We start from the raw sequence: 22009 nt of genomic DNA, 5'->3' as shown, positions 1-22009 counted from the left end.
ATTTCACATTACGATCCCACATTTTTGAATCTTATTAGCGGAGAAACGACTGAATGAAATGAAATTCAGGTAGAGTCTCAACAATATGTGAACGCTTATATATGTGTTACAGCCAGTGTATGAAAGCCGGTATTCTACAGGATACCTTGGCTGTTGCAAAATGAAAAAAAAAAAAAAAAGCTGGTCATTTATGAAACTATTAAAATTTCATTCATTTCTCTTGTATTCTATGGAATGCCGAACAACAAACAAGCAATGCAGTAAATACATCTGAGATTTGTTTCGAATATCATGTGGCAAAGAAGGTGTTTTTTTTTAAAAGTTCGTTTCAGTCTTAGAATTTGACTTTTGTATTTTGTTCTATGTTCGGAATATCAAAATATTCAGTTTTGCATAAATGTTTTCACTAAAAGATTACCTTTATTCATTGGTACTTGAAAATAGCGAAGCAAAACATAGTGTTGGAAAAGGAGTCATGGTATATTCATGCAGCTGTCACCAATAATAACAAATATGTTTAAGGTCATCGACTGGATTCGGAGAAAAATACACAAATATTTTAATGTTTATATTATATTTTTTATTAATATAAGGATAAAATAAAGAATAAAAGTGAAATTATTTAAATATATATGCAACATTTGAAGAAAAAGCTTATTTTGGAATAAATTTTAGCATTTATTTACAAAAACTGAGAATTATTCTAAAGAAAAAATTGTTACATTCAATTTTTATTTGTGACATTACAAATTTAATTATTATTTTGAAGTGAAATTAACTGTTATATAAGAATTATATTCAAAAAATATAATTTTTGAGCGTGTTATATGAAATTATCTACGAAATATTGGAATTTTTTTCATTAATATTTACTTTATACAATCATAAATCCACTTCTAGAGCATTCAGCATCAAATCTATAGTTCAATACAATCTGCATAACATAACGAGCACTAATTATAAATTTCATTAAGATATCTTGATTATTTTTTGAGATATGACGATACTCGTGAAGTAGGATTATAAAAAACTCGTTCTTCAAAAAAAAAAAGGCATTTAAAGCTTTTTAAATGCTTATAAATAAGTATCACTTATACGTCAATAGTTTGCTATAACTTGGCTTCAAATTGACTAATAGAGACAGAATAAAGATATCACTGGGAATTGAAACGTATCTACGTTTTGAAACTATAAAACAAAAAGTGAATTTTTATCCAAATTTATGTTTTTAACCCTAACTTTGCTCGCCCGAAGCAATTATGTATCAAAAAGGAATATAGTAAACGTATTATAAGAACATCTATTATCTTAATTTCTCTAAGCCATGTCACATCCTTACGCACATTGCGTTTCTGGGAATAGCATCGAAAATGTTAAAGAAAATACTAAAATATTACAAATAAAAAGAATTTAAAATGATTGATGCCAAAAATTGATAGAATCACCTTTTTTTGTGTACTGTTACATGTGAACAAATAATGTCACATTCATCTTTAATATACGAAAACAAGTCTTCCATAACTAATGATTTTTAAAGTGCGTGAACTTCAAATAACATCAATAAATCTTCCAAATAGCTAGATATTTCATTTTTTACTGGCAACAAAATCACTATTTACTGGTTTGATGATATTCTTCAACATATACTGAGGGAAAATCATTTTTTTTTTCGGTATTACTGTATCAATTTTCTTGAGAATTTTTTTCTTCCACATACATCGACAAGGAAAATAAAGGATTAATTTTTCGAAGATTCTGTTCAGTATTTCCCACAAGAAAACGCGGTTTCTATGGCTCTTACCCTTAATGTTGCCGAAAGTCATAAATCATTTCATCACTATTTTCTTTAACTTTTGAATTTACATTTTTTTTTTGTAGGTATCGATTTATTTGTATCGAGTTTTCCGCCTATTGAGTGTTCTGTTTCGTTTTGTACTAAGCAAAATAACATTTAATGTACTTCTACTTTTCATCAATAATTTGTTCATTCAAATTTTCCTTTTTTTTATAAATAGGAAGTAAAAAAAGAAATGCATAATTTATAAGCTTGGATTGGTTACAAATCAAGTTAATATTTTTCGTGTGGCTTAACATAAAGAAGCAGTGAAGATTTCTACTCATTTTCTTTAAACCCTCAAAATGAGAACTTTGCTTCTGTTTCTTCTGTCTATTCTTGCTGAGTTCTTGACATTGACAGGTAATGACATATTTTTTTTTTACAAAAAAATTGGAAATCAATAAGCAAATGTTGCGATATTAATTTGGTATTTGTGTTTATTCTACTATTTCATAGTGCGAACCTTTAGGCGTCTCGACTTGTCGCTATTTTCATGTATGTGTTACCGTTAAAGTATGAAATCCGTTATTTTATAGAATATCTAGTTATTCCATGAAATAACTGATCGTGTCCGTTAAAGTGTAAAACTCTCTTGTATTTCATGATTTAACTAGTTATTTCATAGAATAACGATCTGCAGCCCGTTAAAGTGTAAAATAATCTATATCATATATCTCGCACGACAAATACATTTACCTTCCACCCCTACTGCATTTATATTTTTGTTTGTTTGTTTTAGAAATAAGAAATGTGTTTGTTTTAGAAATAATGTTCTTTGTAATTCCAAGCGTCATTTTAGTAATCCTTGTTGTAACAAATGATTTTATGGCACGTTTCCATAAATACCATTTATACGCTGCATAAATTAGATAAATTGCTTCATTTTCATTTTAATTGTCTATCATTAGTTTAATTTCATTTTAGATAAATTGTTTATTTTACATTTTAACTGTCTCTCATTAGTTAATTTATAGAATACCTAGTTATTTCATAGAATAACTAGTTAAAGTGTCAAATTAATAACATATTACACACTTTAACTGACACGATCAGTTATTTCATGGAATAACTAGGTATTCTATGAAATAACTGCATTATATACTTTAACGGTAACATATGCATAGAAAAAATATAATAATCTTCAAAGAATTCGATTTCAAGATTTTGATATAAATTTTATTTTTAAAGATGGCCTGAGTTAAAAAAATCTGTTTTTGAATTATTCCTGTTCGTTTGTCTCTGAATATAATTAAAAAAACCAGCTGGAGTGTCTTCCCAAAATTGCTTCGCATTCTCTCTAATAAAGGTGTTATTCCAAAGAACGCCTTGCATGGTAATGGCGCACAACAGTTACGGAATATTAACCTTCGGCGTGAATTCAGCGTTTTTACTGTATCTATCGTGTAATCCTGAGCGAGTCATTAAGCGATTAATCCCATGTGTTTAATAGTATCTAAAAATCAGATTTGGGAACTGAATGAATGAATTTCCCAATTGATTCAAATAAAAGTTTGACACAGAAATACAACTGTAGTCACAAAATTCAATTCCAGATTTGATATATTTAAGTGATTGCGTCCTAGAATTAACATGTTTTCATGCTTTTGAAAGTACAGACCGACAGACGGGCAATCCCTTGTTGGATTTGGCTCAAAATTTTAAATGTGCATAGACTAACGATGGTAATTCTGCGTATCTATTATCGTTAAAGTATATAATGCAGTTATTTCATAGAATACCTAGTTATTCCATGAAATAACTGATCGTGTCCGTTAAAGTGTGTAATATGGTTTTAATTTGACACTTTAACTAGTTATTCTATGAAATAACTAGGTATTCTATAAATGAACTAATGAGAGACAGTTAGAATGTAAAATAAACAATTTATCTAAAATGAAATTAAACTAATGATAGACAATTAAAATGGAAAAGAAGCAATTTATCTAATTTATGCAGCGTATAAATGGTATTTATGGAAACGTGCCATAAAATCATTTGTTACAACAAGGATTACTAAAATGACACTTGGAATTACAAAGAACATTATTTCTAAAACAAAAAATTTTTTTTGTTGACACACTGGGTTTTACATGAACATTTTTTAAATCCCTGACCAGTACCTAAACTTTGAGCTGTAGCAACCGACCGGAGCGATATTTCTACATCCGGTGGTACTTCGATTTCAATTAATTTTTGTTCTCAGACGCTGAACTGGGATCGGGAATATAATTGTTTTATGCAGCCGTTTCTTGTGCCCAATTGGAAAAGTCCTTCTTCGGTCATTTTTATGATGATAGCTAAAATAGATTTGGCATCACCTTTTCCTCTGTCAACTTCAGGCACTGGGATAAGGACGGTAAAACCCACAGAGGCATCAGAATGAGATTTATCCGACATTAATTTCATCTTTTTCGCTTTAATTTCTAAACATTTTTTAGACTTTTCTCTTTCTCTTTGAACATTAAGTTCATTAAAACACAATTTGCAGATTTTCTGCTCAACTTCATCTTCTGAAACATAATCTTCCGAACATGATATATGGACAGGCTCCATACATTTGAAACAAACTATATCTTCACTGCATTCTTTTAAACAGACAACACACACTTTCGTAATGGGATTATTTAATACTGTTTGTTTAACTACTTTTTCATTATCAGGGTGAGAAGAAACATTCATTGCAGTCAAAGTATGATATAGATTATTTTACACTTTAACGGGCTGCAGATCGTTATTCTATGAAATAACTAGTTAAACCATGAAATACAAGAGAGTTTTACACTTTAACGGACACGATCAGTTATTTCATGGAATAACTAGGTATTCTATAAAATAACGGATTTCATACTTTAACGGTAACATATCGAATTTTATTTATTTTGCTGTCTTCGGTTTGTAGCTATCGTCTTAAATTGTGTTGAAACAGCCGGATGGACAGATGTCTTCTGAGAGGATTTTGATGAAAATTTGATAGAAATTTACCAATTTATTATTTGCATGCTTTCTAGAAAACTACCCGTTTTCTTAAGCTTCAAACTATAGTTTGCAGAGCATCTTAAATTCTTAAAACTAAAATAATACTCCAAGAAATTTAGAATTCCATCGGCTTGTTTATTCTTTCAACATAACAGCGTATCTTACAAACATTGCCAGATTCCAGAAGGTTTACAATTGATTATCACCTATTATACTAAAAATAAACGAAATAATATTAACAAAATAGGCTTATCAAAGAAAAAATCGTTTGCTTTTACTTTTTAATAATATTTTAACAAAATAAAAATGGTAGCAGTTATAAAATGTCTGAAAAGGAATCGTCTGCTAAATGTCTATTAACAGATTTAGATTATGATATTTACCGAACAATTATAAAGACTATGTACCAAATTTCATCCGTCTCGATCAAAGCATTTTTGAGTTAGCTTTGTCACAGACAGACAGAGCGACATTTTCCAAAAATGTATTTTTCGAACTCAGGAAGATGTAAAGCGTTGAGATTCGCCAAATGCTAGAGTTCGAATTTTTTGGCGATTATTATCATTTCTCTGCATTACGTATACAAGAAAGTAAAAAAATGAGCTTGACAAATGAAATTTGTTATGAAATTTGAATCCAAATTGAGGATGCATAAAATTTTGGATGAAATCCATAAACGGTAATTCATTTTGCTAGTCTGTCTATATTTATGTCAATAAAATAACTTTAATCTTTTGTATTATAAATACGGAGGTTAAAACAAAATAGTAAAAGTTAAAATGTTGAAAAAAAAAAGAGCAAACCAAGCAATGTCTGTCATATAAGTTAAAAATTTATTATATATATTATTAAAATATCAATTGACGTTGAGTATCTCTATCACCTTTTTAAATTTGTTTTCCCTTTCTATATTTGATAAAAATACTTTCTACTTTTTAGAATACTAATAAAAAGCATGAATTAAAAACATGAAATTTTAATTGCAGTAGGTTGTCTGTAATCCGGCATTGTGCTAGTCTGGACTCTTATAGTTCATCGTTTTCTAAAGACGAGTGGGAAATGTTAAAAGGGAAAAATAATCGTATGACTTCCATGATTTTGGATTAATGTAACAATAGGATTTTGATTTATATTTTGCTATTAGCCATCGTTGGTGATCATTTAGTTCATCGGGATTATTGAGTTGCTAAAAAATTCAGTTGTCTAAGTCTTTTTACATCCGATTGCATCACAGAAAAAAGCAGTAGTTAATTTAAAAGAGAGGTCCTTTAAGATTCTATACAGCAAAAGTACAATCTGAGGTAGAAGATAAATTATTAGTTTAAGTACAAAATTTAACTAATCACACATTAAATTTAAGCAATAATTATTGAAATCATATCTACTGATGGAAAAATAAGTCGAATCTTCATATCTTGATCACAACATTGGATAAAAAGCCAAGATGAAATGTTAGCGACAATAATATGAACGGTTCGAGTTCCACTTTATCAATGAAATGCATTGTTATAAAATATGCTTAAAACATTTAACAAAGCTAATTAAAAATAGAAAAAAATTATATGGCCAAAAAATCTAGTATACTTGAAAAGATAATTTTCTGAATTTTACGATGTCGTAAAAACTATTTTTCTACCGTTATATTTTCGCAAGTTATTGCCTAAAAGCACAGTCATTCCATTTAATTTTTAATAAATTAAAATTTTAAATAAAAATTTAAAAACATCGCTACACATACGCACATACGCATTCATCTTCATTACTAGTAGATTACTAGTACTTATATAATCGTCTTGGCAACCAGTTGGTTTTCCTTGAGTACTTATTCTGCTTCAGTTTGATTTCTTATTTATTATTTGATGTCAGTGATTCTCACAAAGAATCAGTTTTAAGTTACTGATAAATACTACTCATTAAATTAGTCTTAAATCTCTTGTGTTTATCCAATTTATGCAAAAATCCTTAATGCAGTCAAGTTCTAAGACACCATAATGCCATTACAAGCTTAAATTTCTTCATAATGCCATTACAAGCTTGATTCAAACTGAAAGTTGTGCTTTGTTGTAATGTGATTTCACTTTCTGACTTCTCATGAAAATTGAGGAAGTATTTTGGTTTCTTACTTAATTTCTTACCATTTCTACCTTAATTTCTTGCTCTTTTACAACAATGAAAAAAAATCGCATAATTGATGAACAAATGAAAAAAGGTTTGAATTTCATGGAAATCTGTTTTAGAAACTAAGCAAAGAAAATAATAATAAAAGAAAAAATGTGAAAAGAAAAAAAAAATGCCACAAATTCAAAAAAAAAAAATAAAAAAATTAAGTGATAACATTAAAATAAAATAAAACATAATTTTTTTGAATGAAATATAATTTTCAAATAGTGGAAAAATAAATTTTTTGCAACAATATTTTTAGTAGTTTGAAAAATTGCAAAAATCTCGCTTAATTTTAAATTTTAAATTCTATGTAACTTAAAAAAAAAGAGCTCCAAGCTCACTTTTTTGCCTTTCAAAGTATATTTATGGGAAATTTGTTGTTTGACTTGTAGAACGCCAATACATATTCTCCTATATTATTGAAGATATAAAGATTGGATAATTTTCTGCCTTTTGTGCAACAAACAAAAATTTCCTATGAAATGTTTTTTAATAGAATTTAGTGATTCAATGCTTTCATTCATCCAACAGTCCCCTATTTTGATATGTGCCGGATTGCTGAGATTCTACTATCGTATTATTGCTTTCTGTTTTCAATCTTTGAAAATGAATACAAACTTAAAGTTTTATTATTAATATTTTGATATTTTTTCTCTCTACAGGTGGTCTTTTTAAAACCGTCTGTTATCCTGATGTCGGTTGCTTTTACACTGGCCCACCCTTTTTCCAAATTCCATACCGTCCCATCAACCGGGCACCATCCCCTCCAGAAATGATCAGGGCCACCTTCTTACATTTCACACGTAAGAATAAGCACAATCCAATGGTAATTGCTCCCGAGAAGCCCGCATTTGTTTTTAAGTCACACCTGAATCCAGAGGCGTGGACTAGGATTATTATACATGGTTACCTGGATGGATCATACTCGGTGACCTGGATGTTTGTATGTACTGAATATCCAGATAATTTTCTTATTAAGAACGGAGATTTCAGATTTTAGATCATCTGAAGTTTTGTTAAATTTTTGCTGCTTTTTAAAATAATGGAATTGACTTTATAAGAAATTTATTTTAAGGCAGTAAATTTTTTTTCTATTTATCATAATATTCTCAATACAATTAAGATATGTTTTTTTCCTGAATTAGATTGAATTCTCATATTAATCCATCTGTTTCTCTAAGAAGAATTAAATTAAAAGTACTTGATTTGGCTCTTAAATTCACTCCATCATTCAAATGGAATAAAAATCAAATATGAAACTTTATGCACTTTATGATTATAACACTTGATGCATATTCTAATATACGGTTACGGAAAATGAATTATTCCACAAGAAAACACAGAAACCTAGGCAAGAAACCACAGTGCATTCAAAAACAGCATTTGCAAAAATCAACAACACAATAGCGGGGATGGTTCCTTTGAACATTTTTAATATCTTCTCCAATAAAGTTTTTAGCCCTTCACCAGGTATAAAATTGTGGCGTTCGAGTGAAGATACAAATACAAGGGGTGTTCAAATGAGAAGGTACGAAACAACACTGTGGGTATAAATGAAGACTTTATTCAAAGTATGCACCATAGACCTGAGCACAAGGATCCCATTGATTAACGAGTCGAAGGATTCCTTGTTCCCAGAATTTCTGTGGCCATGACTAGACAGCGTCCTTGAGTTGTCCAAGATCCGCTAATTCTGGAATTCCTCGAGCACAGAAGAAACATTAACTCCGATGTGTACTGTGAGACACTCGGAAGGCTACGCAAGTTCATCAAGAATAAAAGAATGGAGCTACTGAATAAAAGACGGAGCGTGTGGTTCTGCTCCATGATAACGAGCGTCCCCTCGTCTCCAGGATCACATACGCGGAGCTGACCAAGTTCAAGTGGGAGCAGCTAGACCATCCGCCGTACAGTTCGGACATGTCGCTCTGCAATTTTCATGTGTTTGGTCCCCTGAAAAACATCTAAAAAGGAAACGCTTCAACTTGGACGGCGAACTCAAGGATGCTGTGAAGGATCGTCACGGCCATATGAATTCTGGGAATAAGGAATCCTTCGGCTCGTTAATCAATGGGATCGTTTTGGTAAGGCCTATGGTGTATACTTTGAATAAAGTCTTCATTTATACCAAAATGTCGTTTCGTACCTTTTCGTTTGAGCACCCCTTGTATCTTGTATGGAATTGGAGAACGATTGTTGCGAAATAAACATTAGACCTATTATAAATATTAGAACGATGGTTTTTTTTTGTATCAGATTTTTACCAGGCAATTGACACTGAAATTCTACACAAAACCGCATTTGTAGTCACAAAATAACATATTTTACATAGTTTCATTATTTAAGTCAGTGTGTTTATGAATTACTATTACTTATGTTTATATGTATACGAAACTACAGACCAACTGAAGATCACTCGTTTGACAAAATTGGTTGAGAATTGTCTCATATTTTGATATGAACACAAAATGAACATTTTAGATGTTAAATCTGTGTGCCGAAATTTATTCTTTTAGTTCTTTAGGTTTTATGGTTATTGTGTTCCGGCTAGGAAAGATGGACTTCCTGTGAATGGATTTTGTTTAAATTTTGAAAACATTCTACAAATGTGCTTTAATGTTAATATCCAAATTTAATACATCTAATTTTGATTTTTCATTTTCACTGCTAGAGAGTTTATACCAAAAATGTGTGTTTTTTTTTAAAACTTAGGAAGCTTCTGGAATAAATTAATTTTAAAAAATCTTGAGGAGAATCAACTTTTTTTGGTGATTACAATATTTCCTCACCGTATACTTCTTATTGCATACTTTGTATTTTTTTAAAATCTTGTATACCCATTTTTTTGCGTTTTGTAGACTTCTTGTGAAGGGATTTCTAAAATTTAATACATATCTAAAAATTTGGTTGTAAGTCCATTTGTCAAATTTCATTAGTCTTACTCAAAGTGGTTTTGAGATATCATGTTGACAGACAAAGAGACAGATAGATATAATGCTATAAATATATTTTTTGGACACAAGGAGGTATGAAACTTGAAGATACGTCAAAATCTCGATTCAAAATTTTACTTCTTCTATACGTTGTAAACGGGAAAATGATAAGCAGCAAATCGTTAATAAAAAACAACAATAGTACGTAGAGTCCAGAGAGAATTCTCTAGAGATCAATTTTCCGAAGAGAGGATAATGTCAATTACTACTTTCCGTATGTGCTCCTCCGCTTATATACCTTCCGTGAAAGGATATGAAATTTCTAGAAATAGTTCTCATCGTGGATTCTATTACAGATACTGTCACAATTCCTGTACTTTCAATAACCTTCGTTTTTGTCACTAAAAGCGCCAAATTCATCGCCAAGTCAACAGTTCTCGTCAAGATTTTTGCCAACGTCGGGTCTTTGACGTGATATCTATTTATAATCTATTTAAATGGTTGACATACTCTTTTCCTTACAATGAAACTAACTGAAAATTGTGATACAAAACCACACAGTTTTTTAAAATCATATTTGATATCTTTAAAGGCTCATTATTGTGCTAATTTGCTTTTAATCATTGTAATAGGATCATCGATGACTGTAACTCAATTCTTGACTATTCCTTAGTTCGAGATAATAATCTTTTTGATTTGAGCAGTAAATTCGGCCAACTGTTTGTGGTACGATCTGCACAACTTTTGAACCATAATAATAATAATAATATTAATACAAATTCTTTTAACCTTCTCTTCGAAATATTTTAATAAAATTATAATAGGCTGTAACTTATTATACTAAACTGTACATGCATTTTTTAGGATTTAAAAGATGAATTTTTGCGTTCAGCTGATGATAATGTGATAGTTGTAGACTCCAGCTCTCTCTCTCTTTTTCTACTTTATCGAGTTTCATACATCCAAGCTTCCACAGACACAAGAGTAATTGGAGCTCAAGTAGCAAACCTCATCACGTTTCTTCATGTAAGTGTTTCAATAAAATTTCTCATAAATCTCTGTGAAAATCTTTCAACATTTCAGTTTATATAAATTAATCCTTCGTTCCCTTGTGTAGAATCTTATATACTCTAGGATTTCCAATCCCATTTTCGAAATGGATAAATGTGTCTAAAAATCTAATCTTTTTCTCCAATTTTGTACGAAATGTTTTTTGTAATTGGTTATAGAATAAGAAAATAAGAGTGAAAAATATTAGCCGCTGAGACAGATACAGTTTCAAATTTTTCTACAGGATGATTCAAAATTCAACTCACAAATTGATAGGGGACGTAGAATGCTCATAAAAAAGTCAGAATCATTCAGACATGTGTGACAAAAATGAAAGCCGGATAAGTTAGATGATATAAAAGGATGCAGGAATGACATTATAGGTGAAAATAATGAGATTTGCGTGTGCTGTGGCTGCTCTTTACAATATAAACTTCCTCCCGCTGGTGTGGTGTGGCGTGGAGAGAGGGGTGCCAGCTCAGGTGTCGTCCTCGTCATCTGACCGCGGTTCAAAATGACGAGGTCCGTCCCAAAATAGCCCTAGTGTTGCTTTACAATGGAGCGTTAATATAACTAAACTAAACTAAACTCTTTACAATATACTGATTCATCAACTCTGTTTGGTTATCATTAATCAGCGACGGCTGATCATGGATATTTTGATGATCTCTGCATATTTAATAATGCTAAATGGTTGTTCATAATTACTAGAACAAATTCAGGAAATTCATTATAGACTTAGTTCTTCTCTCTCCAACAGTTTATTTACATACTTGCCGGCGTCCTGGCATAGGGGCAGCGCGTCTTCCCCGTGATCTGGGCGTCCCGGGTTCGAGTCCCGGTTTGGGCATGGTTGTTCTTCTGTTGTTCTATCTGTGAGATGTGTGAATGTGACCTCCTGTAAAAAGGGGTTGTGCAAGCGAATGAATGATGCGTGAGTGGCAAAGTCGTACTCTTGGCCCTAGTTGGCGCTGCTATAAAAAATAAGAGACGTCCCCCTCAGGCTTAAATCGCTGTCTTCGTAACAGCGGGCTTGTCAGTGGCAAGTGCCATAAGAAACAAACAAACTTACATACTTAGAAAACATAATTAGTCACTACAACAGCAATAATTTGATCGGTCGTCGAGTGTGAATTTACTTGTGTTACCTGGTCCAAATTCACAAAGTTTATGATAGACTATCCTTGTAATTGGCGGAAGAAAGTATAAGAGGAAGCATATTTAAACATTATAGCTGCAATAATTTTATCGGTTGGGTAGTTTAAACCCATTGTTTGCTTGCTCTTATCGAAATTCATATCTTTTAAGACATCTATTCTCGTAGGATTCCTTTCTTGAAGAGAGAAATAAAAAAACATTTTCAGACTTTATAACTGCAATAATTTGATCGATTCGAAAAGAATAAACCAAAGATTTCCTAGCATAATCCTTAGCTATTTGCTTACATGACACACGGTCCTTTGGCCTTTTGCTAACCTGATGGAACATGTACTTTCTGAATGGAATACCTACAAGTTAATTACAAATGATAAATAATGGATAAATTGAAGTGTTAACAAAAACTTTCTGACAAATCTGTCCACATCGGCGGCTAGTGAAAGGATAAGAAAAAAAAATCCAGTCGCATTAACTGCAGTAATATGACCTGTTGGGAGGAATAAATTTATGCATATTATAGCCATGTCTGTTCTTTCATTTACTCATAATTGGCATTTCGTAATACATGACTTGCTATTTGCAGGTGGGATGCATGGAAAATATTTAAGTTAATTCCATGTGAAACTGACATTGGACATTTTTTTTGTGTAGAAAAATTTAGGAGTTGATTTGAAGAAAGTACATATTGTCGGTCACAGTTTAGGAACAGAAGTTGCTGGCTATGCAGGAGAAAGATTATCAAATTTAGGAAGAATAACTGGTATGTACGATTGTTCTTTTCAAATTTTTCACAAATTTACGTGCAAATTTACGTTTTTCACAAATCTCCATACAGAAGCACCTCGTGTATAGAAAATCCAAAAGAAAACATAGTTTTTCGTTAGATGTAGATTTCTTAACATATTGTTGATAATAATGTTAACATAATGTTGCTTTCCTGTAATGTTAATATCATCTCTAAAACACAGATTTGCAACGATTGTCACTAATTGTTCGATGATGGCAGATAAGTGATTTCCGTCCATGGTGACAAACTTGATGATTTTTTGGCGATTTGGTGAGTAATTTGGCGAATTTTCTCTAATATAGAGCGGGCATCTTAAAATCCTTTTGAAAAATTCCATTCTCTGTTGGGAGATTATAAAAAATGAAGTACTCACACGACGCGTCAATTTCCTTTTGCGATCAAATTGCGAGTTGCTGACGCCGGGCGCTGTTCCTTGTGCTGTAGATGTAATTTAATTAAAGATTTGGTGTTTGTGTGTCTTGTTGATTTCTGTAAGTCCTGTGTTTTGTGAACATCTCGGCTATGATTTTATTATATGTGTTTTGTATTTTTTCATGGAATAAAATGTCATTTTTTTTTGTTGAACTTCTAGCGCCGTACATCTACCAGATGATTTTTCGTAACCATATGATAGTATTTATGCAAGGTGACTCAGAAGTTCGGTATAATATACAATTTATAAATCTAAATTCCGGTAACGAATAAAAATAGAAAAAAATCGTTTGGACGAAAAGGTAAAAAATTTATCAAAGTTATCTTGTTAAAGGTCAAAATTATTAATTTATATATTAGACATGACTATACTGGTGCTGCGATGTCATGTCCCATTTCTTACTTTGATTTATGAATGTCATGATATGCCAAAAGCATACATTGGCATCATTGCATAATAATTCTTTAAGAGATTTTATTAATGTTATTTTTATATCATTAAGAGATTCTATTAATACTATTTTTAAAGCTCTAGAGCCAGCTGGTCCTTTATTCCGATACACAGATAGAAAAGTCCAAATTGATGATTCGGATGCTACATTCATGGATGCTATTCATACGGATGCGGGGCCTATAACCCTATTAGGTAACAGTGTTTGCATTATTTAAGCTCTTATGTTGTTTACAATATCTATAATATTATATTATTTAACGTATTTATAATTATAAAATGAAGCTATGCATGTGTTGGCTTTCTACTGGATAAAACATTAAACTTAGATCTAAGAAATTCTTCACAGATATATATACTTTAGGCGATTAAAATATATATCTTTGATAATATATCAAAAAGAACTCTTTTTTTTAAATGTTAATGAATAAAAAATTAAGGCAATTAATTGTTGGCAAGTTAAGTTATATATAAGAGATTAATTTGGTAATAATATAAATAATATTCCCACCGAACCAGCCGATTCATCACTAAATTTTGAATCAATGTCAAATGTTTGCTTAATGTTTTCTTAATTAATTAATATGTTAATGAATTTTTTTAAAAATCACCTAGAGGAACATGTTACTATTTTTCAAAGTATATATGCTCAAAAATTGATAGTTATAGCTTTAAAGGTGTGATATACATATGTAAAATACCAACACATATACAATACTGTTTTACTGCGGCAGAAAAACCCGGACAAACAATTTTTAATATAACTTGAATAAAAATAAATAAATTAAAAAATATAACAAATAATAATAAGAGTGGACTTTTAATAATAAATAAATTTAATTTGTGGCAAAGTGGCTGCCTTTTGAAGCGATGCAGAGGCGCAAACGCTTATTGAAATTTTCAGCAATGGGCCGCAAGTCTTCTACCTTTAATCTATCACATTCCCGCCGAAGCCATTGATTCAGAGAGTCCAAACTTTTATGTCGTTTAGCACAAGCCCTTGACACCAAAATTGACTATACACTGTAATCATGAGATTGAGATTCGGCGAGTATTGTGCCCATTCTCCAAATGATACCAGGTCAGGAAAAGGTTCCTTGCCCCACTCCTCTGTCTTTTTAGCCTTGTGAGCTGAGGCAGAGTCTTGTTGAAACTCTCGCTTTACGTTGCCGAAGTGCGTTTTGGACCACGGAAATACAACAGCTTCTAGAATGTCCCGTTGGTACACTTTTTGATTTATTTTAACGCCCTAATCCACAAAAACCAGAGATGTTTTGCCGCTTGCTCAAATTCCGTCCCAGACCATGACCCACTTTAGATTTCTGCGATGTTCAACAATTGTTGAAATGCTTAGAGCTTTACAGACTATATCCTGTAGTTCTAGGAGTTATGAGCTTTTGAACTTTAAAGAGCTTCTCATGAGTGTAAAGGGATCTCTCTCTCAGCGCTGACTTGCAGCCCGTTTCAAAAGTTTTCAGCGACTTTGGAACCGCACGAGTTTGTTTTCTTTAATGAGAAGCTGACATTTTTGGAACTTGTAAGGCTCTGTTTTTGCCATTCATTGCACTGATCGGTCCCTTATTTCCAGTGCACGAGCAATCTTTCTCATTTAAACCCTCGAATTTCATTGTACTCGCGTTTTGATAACCTAACGACGAAATTGTTCATCATACGTTTTTGTTCACTTCCTGAACTTTGAACATCATTGCCAAGATCTTTGAAACGATAGAATGAATCAGACACTATTTTCCGAGGCATATTAAGCAAATAAACGACTTCGTACTGACGTTTTCCTTGCTTAAACAATTCTAAAATAGCATATCTTTTGCTTGGTATTGTAAAAAAGCCAAAGAACAATACCTAAAAGATACATTACAAAATATATTATAATTGAAGAGGTAGACAAAAAGAAATAAACAAAAATTAAAAAGAAATTAATTAACTTCTATTCTATGATGTAATGTCCGAGTTTTTTTGTTTTTTGGAAATAACTGTATGTTTTCATTTGGTTTTAGGACTTGGCTCGGATCAAGACATTGGACACACAAACTTTTGGCCAGCTAATGGAAAGCCACGAGGGTGTCTTTTACCTATTGTGAGGCATACTTTCAGCGGAATTTTCCCCAACGCACTATGTACTTTCTGTTATGTATTGGATATTGTTAAATGATTCTAGGGTACTTGTTTATTTTTATGGCCCATAGTTTGCTTGTCGAGTTTTAAATTACGCCACAAACACTAGAATAAAGGATTTACTTGATTATTTTCAGATTATTCAAAAATCCATAAGATTTATTATATATAAGACGTCAAGAATTTGCCATGGTTTATGATGATGATATCAACATGGTTGCGTTCTCTGATTTACTTGGTGATTTTCAGATTTTTACCAGTACTTTGATTCTGAGTTGCCACTATCCAATCTCCACGTTGGAAGCAGCTTGCATTTTTTGAGATATATCGCATTTTGACATAAAAGTAAGCAAGTATCTATTTTTGTTACGAGTTTATTATTCGCAGAAAATGAAGTAAAGTAAAAAGAGTAAATGTAAGAAAATTAACTGCTTCATTATCAGATTTCCAAGATTCTAAAATAAGAAAAGAAATTTCAAAGGTGCGTGGAGTATTTTTTTCTCAAACTAGGAAAAAATGGAAATTTCAAGTGTAGGAAATAAAATGAGTTTATCGTCAAAGGATTTATCACTTTTCGGCATAATTGCCTTGAAGGTCAGGGATTTGTCATAACCCCAGAACAAGCATTTGATTCCAGCATCGAAAAACGTTATTCAGTGATTTGAGGTGGATCTTAACATTTATTTGAAGCTCCTGATTAATTTGGAATTATTACTTGAGGACTCTATCTAGTTCTTAAATTTATAGAAGGGAAGAAAATCATTCAAAACTGAGCCGCATTCTCCATGAAAGGGGGACAATAGAATAAAAATGTCGCTTCTGAAGATTTTATTCAACAAGTCTATCAAGACATTTGAATGGAAGGGAGGATGCTAGAATCCCAGGTAAGGAGCTGACCTACTGTCGTGGGATTCTATATAGTATGCTTTGTTTGAAAGCAAACTAAAAACAGTTTTTACATTATTGAAAAAGGCATGAAGATCTCATGAACCAATATAAAATCCTAACCCATCTGCAAGTACTGACCCATTCGCAACTCACTCCAGATCATGTTTTTGACTGCCAGGCCATTATCGGTTCCCTCTTTCATCTTGGAGCACCCCCAATCGAAATCCTCCATAGCCATCGTGCTCCAGAACTTGCAGATCTTGTCACCAAGGCTTTTGGAGGACTCTAATCTTTTGTACTAGCACTGTATGCATAGACACGACAACAACAACAACAGCACATTATTGAAAATCTTGAAAGGAAGGTTGATCATCTCACATCCCAGAAGCAATTTTGTTCAGAAAAGGGATCTGAAAACCTTGTCCACAGATGTGACCATTGCTCGAAACTTCATGGTGATTACATCGAAAAATAAGCATGCTTATACATAACTTTTGGTTATAATTTTTTTTTGTTCTCGATGCTTAACACTTCTTATGATTCATCGGAGTTTGAAAAAAAAAAAAAAACGGTCCTCGTATATTTTCTCTTTTTTCTATAATATAGGACGCAATTTGTATATATATGGATGCAAAGTGAAGCTTTCAATGCAATATGGACTTGTTTTGTGCTTGATTTTGTCGTTTATTGAAGAGAATCAAACTTTTGTTTCTTATGGCACTTGCCATGAACAAGCCCGCTGTTACGAAGACAGCGATTTTAAGCAGGTGGAGGAGCGTCTCTTGTTTTTTTAGGAGTGCCAACTAGGGCCAAGAGTACGAATTTGCTACTCACGTATCACTCATTCGCTTGCACAACCCCTTTTTACAGAACACATATACATATCTCACAGATAGAATAACGGAAGAACAACCATGTCCAAACCGGGACTCGAACCCAGGACGCCCAGATCAGGGGGAAGACGCGCCAGCATCTTAAGTGTGGAAGGACTTAATGCATTTTATTTATTGCTCTTTCACTATCGTACTTAAAACAGATTGGCTGAGAGTTCAATTAGTTGACGAATTTGATCAAATTTGATACACATTTAGATTTCTTGTGATTAAAACATATAGTTAATATCATACAGCTAGCTGACTGCGTTTTAAAATAATTGCACTCATATGCATAAAGATGGATTTTCCTTTGTTCAGATATGCATACAATTTGATAAAGATCTATAATTTTGTTGTGGAAGACCCTGTATCAAATTTCATCTGTCTAAATAGTTTGCTCTTTAAAGGACCATGCTCATAGGCTCTTAACTACTTCCTCTTAACTACTAATAACTGCTCTTTACTACTTCCATAACCATTAGAATTAATGAAAAAATTAAATAGATATAGCTCTACGTCACAACCCATTCTCTTCTTCCAAAACTATTTAGACGGTCTATACCATTTGGAATCGAATGGTGGAATTTAAAAAAGTTAAATAATTTACGAGTTGCTCAGAGTTAAATATCTTAATTTTCGACATGGCATGATGTTCATGTTGACTTGGAGAAATCAAAAGTGGGCGATTTTATAATTAATTTTTCATCATACCAGTAAACGAACGTTTCACTCTAATTATCAGAATTAACTTGCACTATACTGGTACGCATTACTGGTACCAGACAACCAATAACGAGGTAGAAAATGTGACCTTGAACCACCTACAGAAAATACACAGACTTTAAGTACATGAAATAAATCTGTTTTACTCCAAATCTGAATTCATTCTTTTCTATCATAAATTTGCAAATAATCCTTGGTCATTTTTTTAGTGATGCATGTCATCTTTTGCAAGCATCAAAAAGTAGTGGACATGTTTATGCATTCTTTCAATCAAAGCAACTGCATGTTTGTTGGCGTCGAATGCACAAGCTGGAAGGATTTTTTACAAGGGAAATGCAACTGCGGAGATAATGGAGAAAGATGTTCTTTCATGGGTGCTTTTGCTACTCCTCAACCACCCCCGAGGCGGAGGTATTATTTACAAGTGACACTAGATGTACCATTCTGTCGTGAGTATCATTTTTTTGTGATATTTAATTCCTAATCACTTTTATATTATTTCACTATCAGAACCCAAATTGCGTGTTTCTAATAGTGTTATGATTAATACTAACTAACTACGGTTAGTCTTTTTATATTCAAATTGCAAAGATAAAATGAAATCATACATATCTCAACAAATACCAACGTTTTGCTTATTTTAGAGAGGATGTATGGCAATAAAAAAAAGAAACACTAAAAACCTCTGATTAGCCGAGATGCATTATTGTTGAAACATAAAATATACTATTGCAGAAATTTTGACACGGCAACAATTCTGACGAATTTTCGTTATACTGATACCATATGCTTGCTTAGAGAGTGAGGCTTGGCAATGTTTGGTTCTGGAAACACTGGGCAATTTCTAGGAAACTGCATTCTTCTCTTTTCAAAACTACTGAAAATGATTTTCTGCGCTGAAATTTAGTTTGAGATTTAATAGAAAAACTACGACTAAGTCTAACGATTTTTTTTAAAATTATTTCTGCAATTCTTGCTATTATATAATTTTAGTCCTTGTTCTGTTGCTCTTGCGCTTTGAGTTATACACGCACATTTCTCCACTTATTTGAGTATTTTTTTTTAAATTTTAAACTGAACAATCTTCACCCAAAGAATCATCATTTATGTCTCTTTTCCTGAGTAAAAAATATTCCTGTTCAGTAGTACATATGATGCATTACTGCTTAAAGTTAGTAACTGCCAATATATTTTTCACGTAAATATAAAAAATAAACACGTAAAAACACTATGGCATATTATACTCTGGACAGTTATTTACACAAAAAGCGTTTCTTTGCTATCCTCTTTTTATGAATCTATAGGTATTTTACTCTAGGCATTCCAAAAATAGTTTGCTAACATTGGCAGATCATTTTCTTTAGTAGCAATTCATTGAGATGACATGGCTATAGTATTACTTCAAAGCGGAACATTATAACTAAACTAAACAAAAAATTGACCGAAATATATAAAAGTATCAATTCTATGCATGACTTGTTCCCTTTCAGCAGCTAAGAGTTGTAGTACATTGGCTACTATATAGTTTATCATGATCCGCGAATTTACAATCAAAGTATACTCTGAATTATATGTTAACGATAACGTGCAGACAAAAGATATATTTAATATCGTCTCGACCCGGATGAGTATAAATGATGAAATTACAATAATAAAAAGTATTGTTATAAAAGTGTTGGTGTTGTTATTTATTTCCTGTATGCTGGCGTGGGTCTTGTTATTTTTTCAAGTGCTGTTCGTGTTTTCGTGTATAATAAAGCGCTGTTATTTGTTGCTGAGCCTGTTAGAATTTTCACTATACAACACATGAACTGATTTCGGAAATTTTCGTAACGATATAACAATCGCGTAATTCTTGAAATGGCATTTGTTTCTATTTTGTGAAAATTCGTTGAGACGGCTCTTTTATTATAATTATCTGACGATTTTAATTCTTTGTAAACAAAAATAATAAATCATTGAGGAGGGATATGCTTTAATGATTGGCTGTTCTTTAACTTACAGTTCACCAGTATCAAATAGTTGTATATATAGAAACAAGGAGTAATATCTCCAAGTCTTTGACAACTTCTATACACGTAACTGCCTTTGGAGAATACCATCTATTGCAGGAAAAGATGTCTTTAAAGTAAGTTTCTTGTTTCATAAAATAATTTTATTTTCAAGTTCTTTTTATGGAAAAAAGCTATATATATATATATATATATATATATATATATATATATATATATATATATATATATATATATATATATATATATATATATATATATATATATATATATATATATATATATATATATATATATATATATATATATATATATATATATATATTCTAAAATATTCTCTTATTTCGTGATCCAATTCCACTTTCAGTTTAATTAATCCCTTTGTAAAACTCATGCGCCATCAGTACTACATATCAAATGAGAGTGATACTTTTGCCCTTATAAGAGGTCAAAAAAGTAGAGCTCTTCAAAGATTTTTGTTTTGATAAGAAATCAATTTTAGCACTAGTCACGATAACGAAATATTTTTAATTTGTTAAGTTACAAAATTCAGCAGTTTACATTTTGAAAATAGCTCTTTGATTGATCTGTGGTTTGAGGTTGATACATTCTATTTATATGAGTGTATGTTATTCATAAAACTATTTTACAATTTAAAGTGTAAAATGCTGCTAATTTGAAAGGCTCCATGAATTACATAAAGGTTCCATATTTGGTGTAGTGCTGAAAGTTATAATTAAAAAAATTCCCGGAAAAGGATTCGCTAAAAGTTAAAGCCAGCAGACGAAGAAAAGTTATCTTATATGATGGAAAACAGAAGTTTTTACGAACATTTAAATTGACAGTATAAGAGCAGAAATAGTTACTGACATACACTGTAAGCTATATCTCGCACATAGGAAAAATTCTAATAAAATGTTGCACGTGACCAAGAGGACCGTGATGTTGATTAACAAAATATCATTTGTTGTGGATGACATACTACAGTGCCCGAAAAAATTATAAGGACACGCGAAAAATCGCCAAATCTAGAAGCTTTGTTTACAGAATCGTATGCAAATTTTTGCAGCAAAAATAGAAGTAAAACTAAAATATTTTATGCGTAAAGTAATTAAAATTTTCAATTTTAAATCTGCTAAAATTTAAATTTTGATTTTTAAACCTAAATGAAAACGGAAAAAAGTATAAGGACATTGCTTTTTCTCCAGTAATTATTTAAAAATTTGCATATTTGAAAGCATAAAATGACAATTTCGAATTAAAAGATTCATTTGAGAAAAGAATTTCCCACTCTGCGACTTTCAATGTGAATTTTTAAACGATGCCCAAAGGAACTCAACTTTCTGACTCTGAAAAAGGAAAAATTGTTGCTTTTCGAGAATGTGGATTAAGTGGATGGGAAATTTCAAAAAGAATCAAGAGCTCTAAAACAGTGGTTTATAATTTTCTAAAAAATCCTGGGATGTATGGTATGAAAAAGCGAACTTGGAGACCAGAAATTCTCACTCATCGACAAAAAAGAATGATTGTAACCAGAGCTTGCGAGAAAAGAGAAACCGCAAATGAAGTTAGACAAAATTTGAGTTTACTA

At 31.5% G+C, this 22009-nt stretch overlaps 1 protein-coding gene across 1 annotated transcript in view; it reads left to right on the top strand.

The window, feature by feature from the left end:
• Positions 1–22009, top strand: part of LOC129975394 (uncharacterized) — a 53073-nt gene that overhangs the window by 27721 nt on the left and 3343 nt on the right. Inside the window, exons 11-17 of the mRNA XM_056088456.1 lie at positions 7639–7919; positions 8830–8985; positions 10774–10935; positions 12769–12877; positions 13866–13982; positions 18616–18855; positions 20411–20534. Coding sequence (XP_055944431.1) covers positions 7639–7919; positions 8830–8985; positions 10774–10935; positions 12769–12877; positions 13866–13982; positions 18616–18855; positions 20411–20534 — 1189 coding nt within the window. The remainder of the gene's footprint in view (positions 1–7638; positions 7920–8829; positions 8986–10773; positions 10936–12768; positions 12878–13865; positions 13983–18615; positions 18856–20410; positions 20535–22009) is intronic.

Source organism: Argiope bruennichi, chromosome 7 (genome assembly GCF_947563725.1).
Source record: "Argiope bruennichi chromosome 7, qqArgBrue1.1, whole genome shotgun sequence".
Lineage (NCBI taxonomy): Eukaryota > Metazoa > Arthropoda > Arachnida > Araneae > Araneidae > Argiope > Argiope bruennichi.
This window is presented reverse-complemented; position numbering and strand designations above follow the sequence as displayed.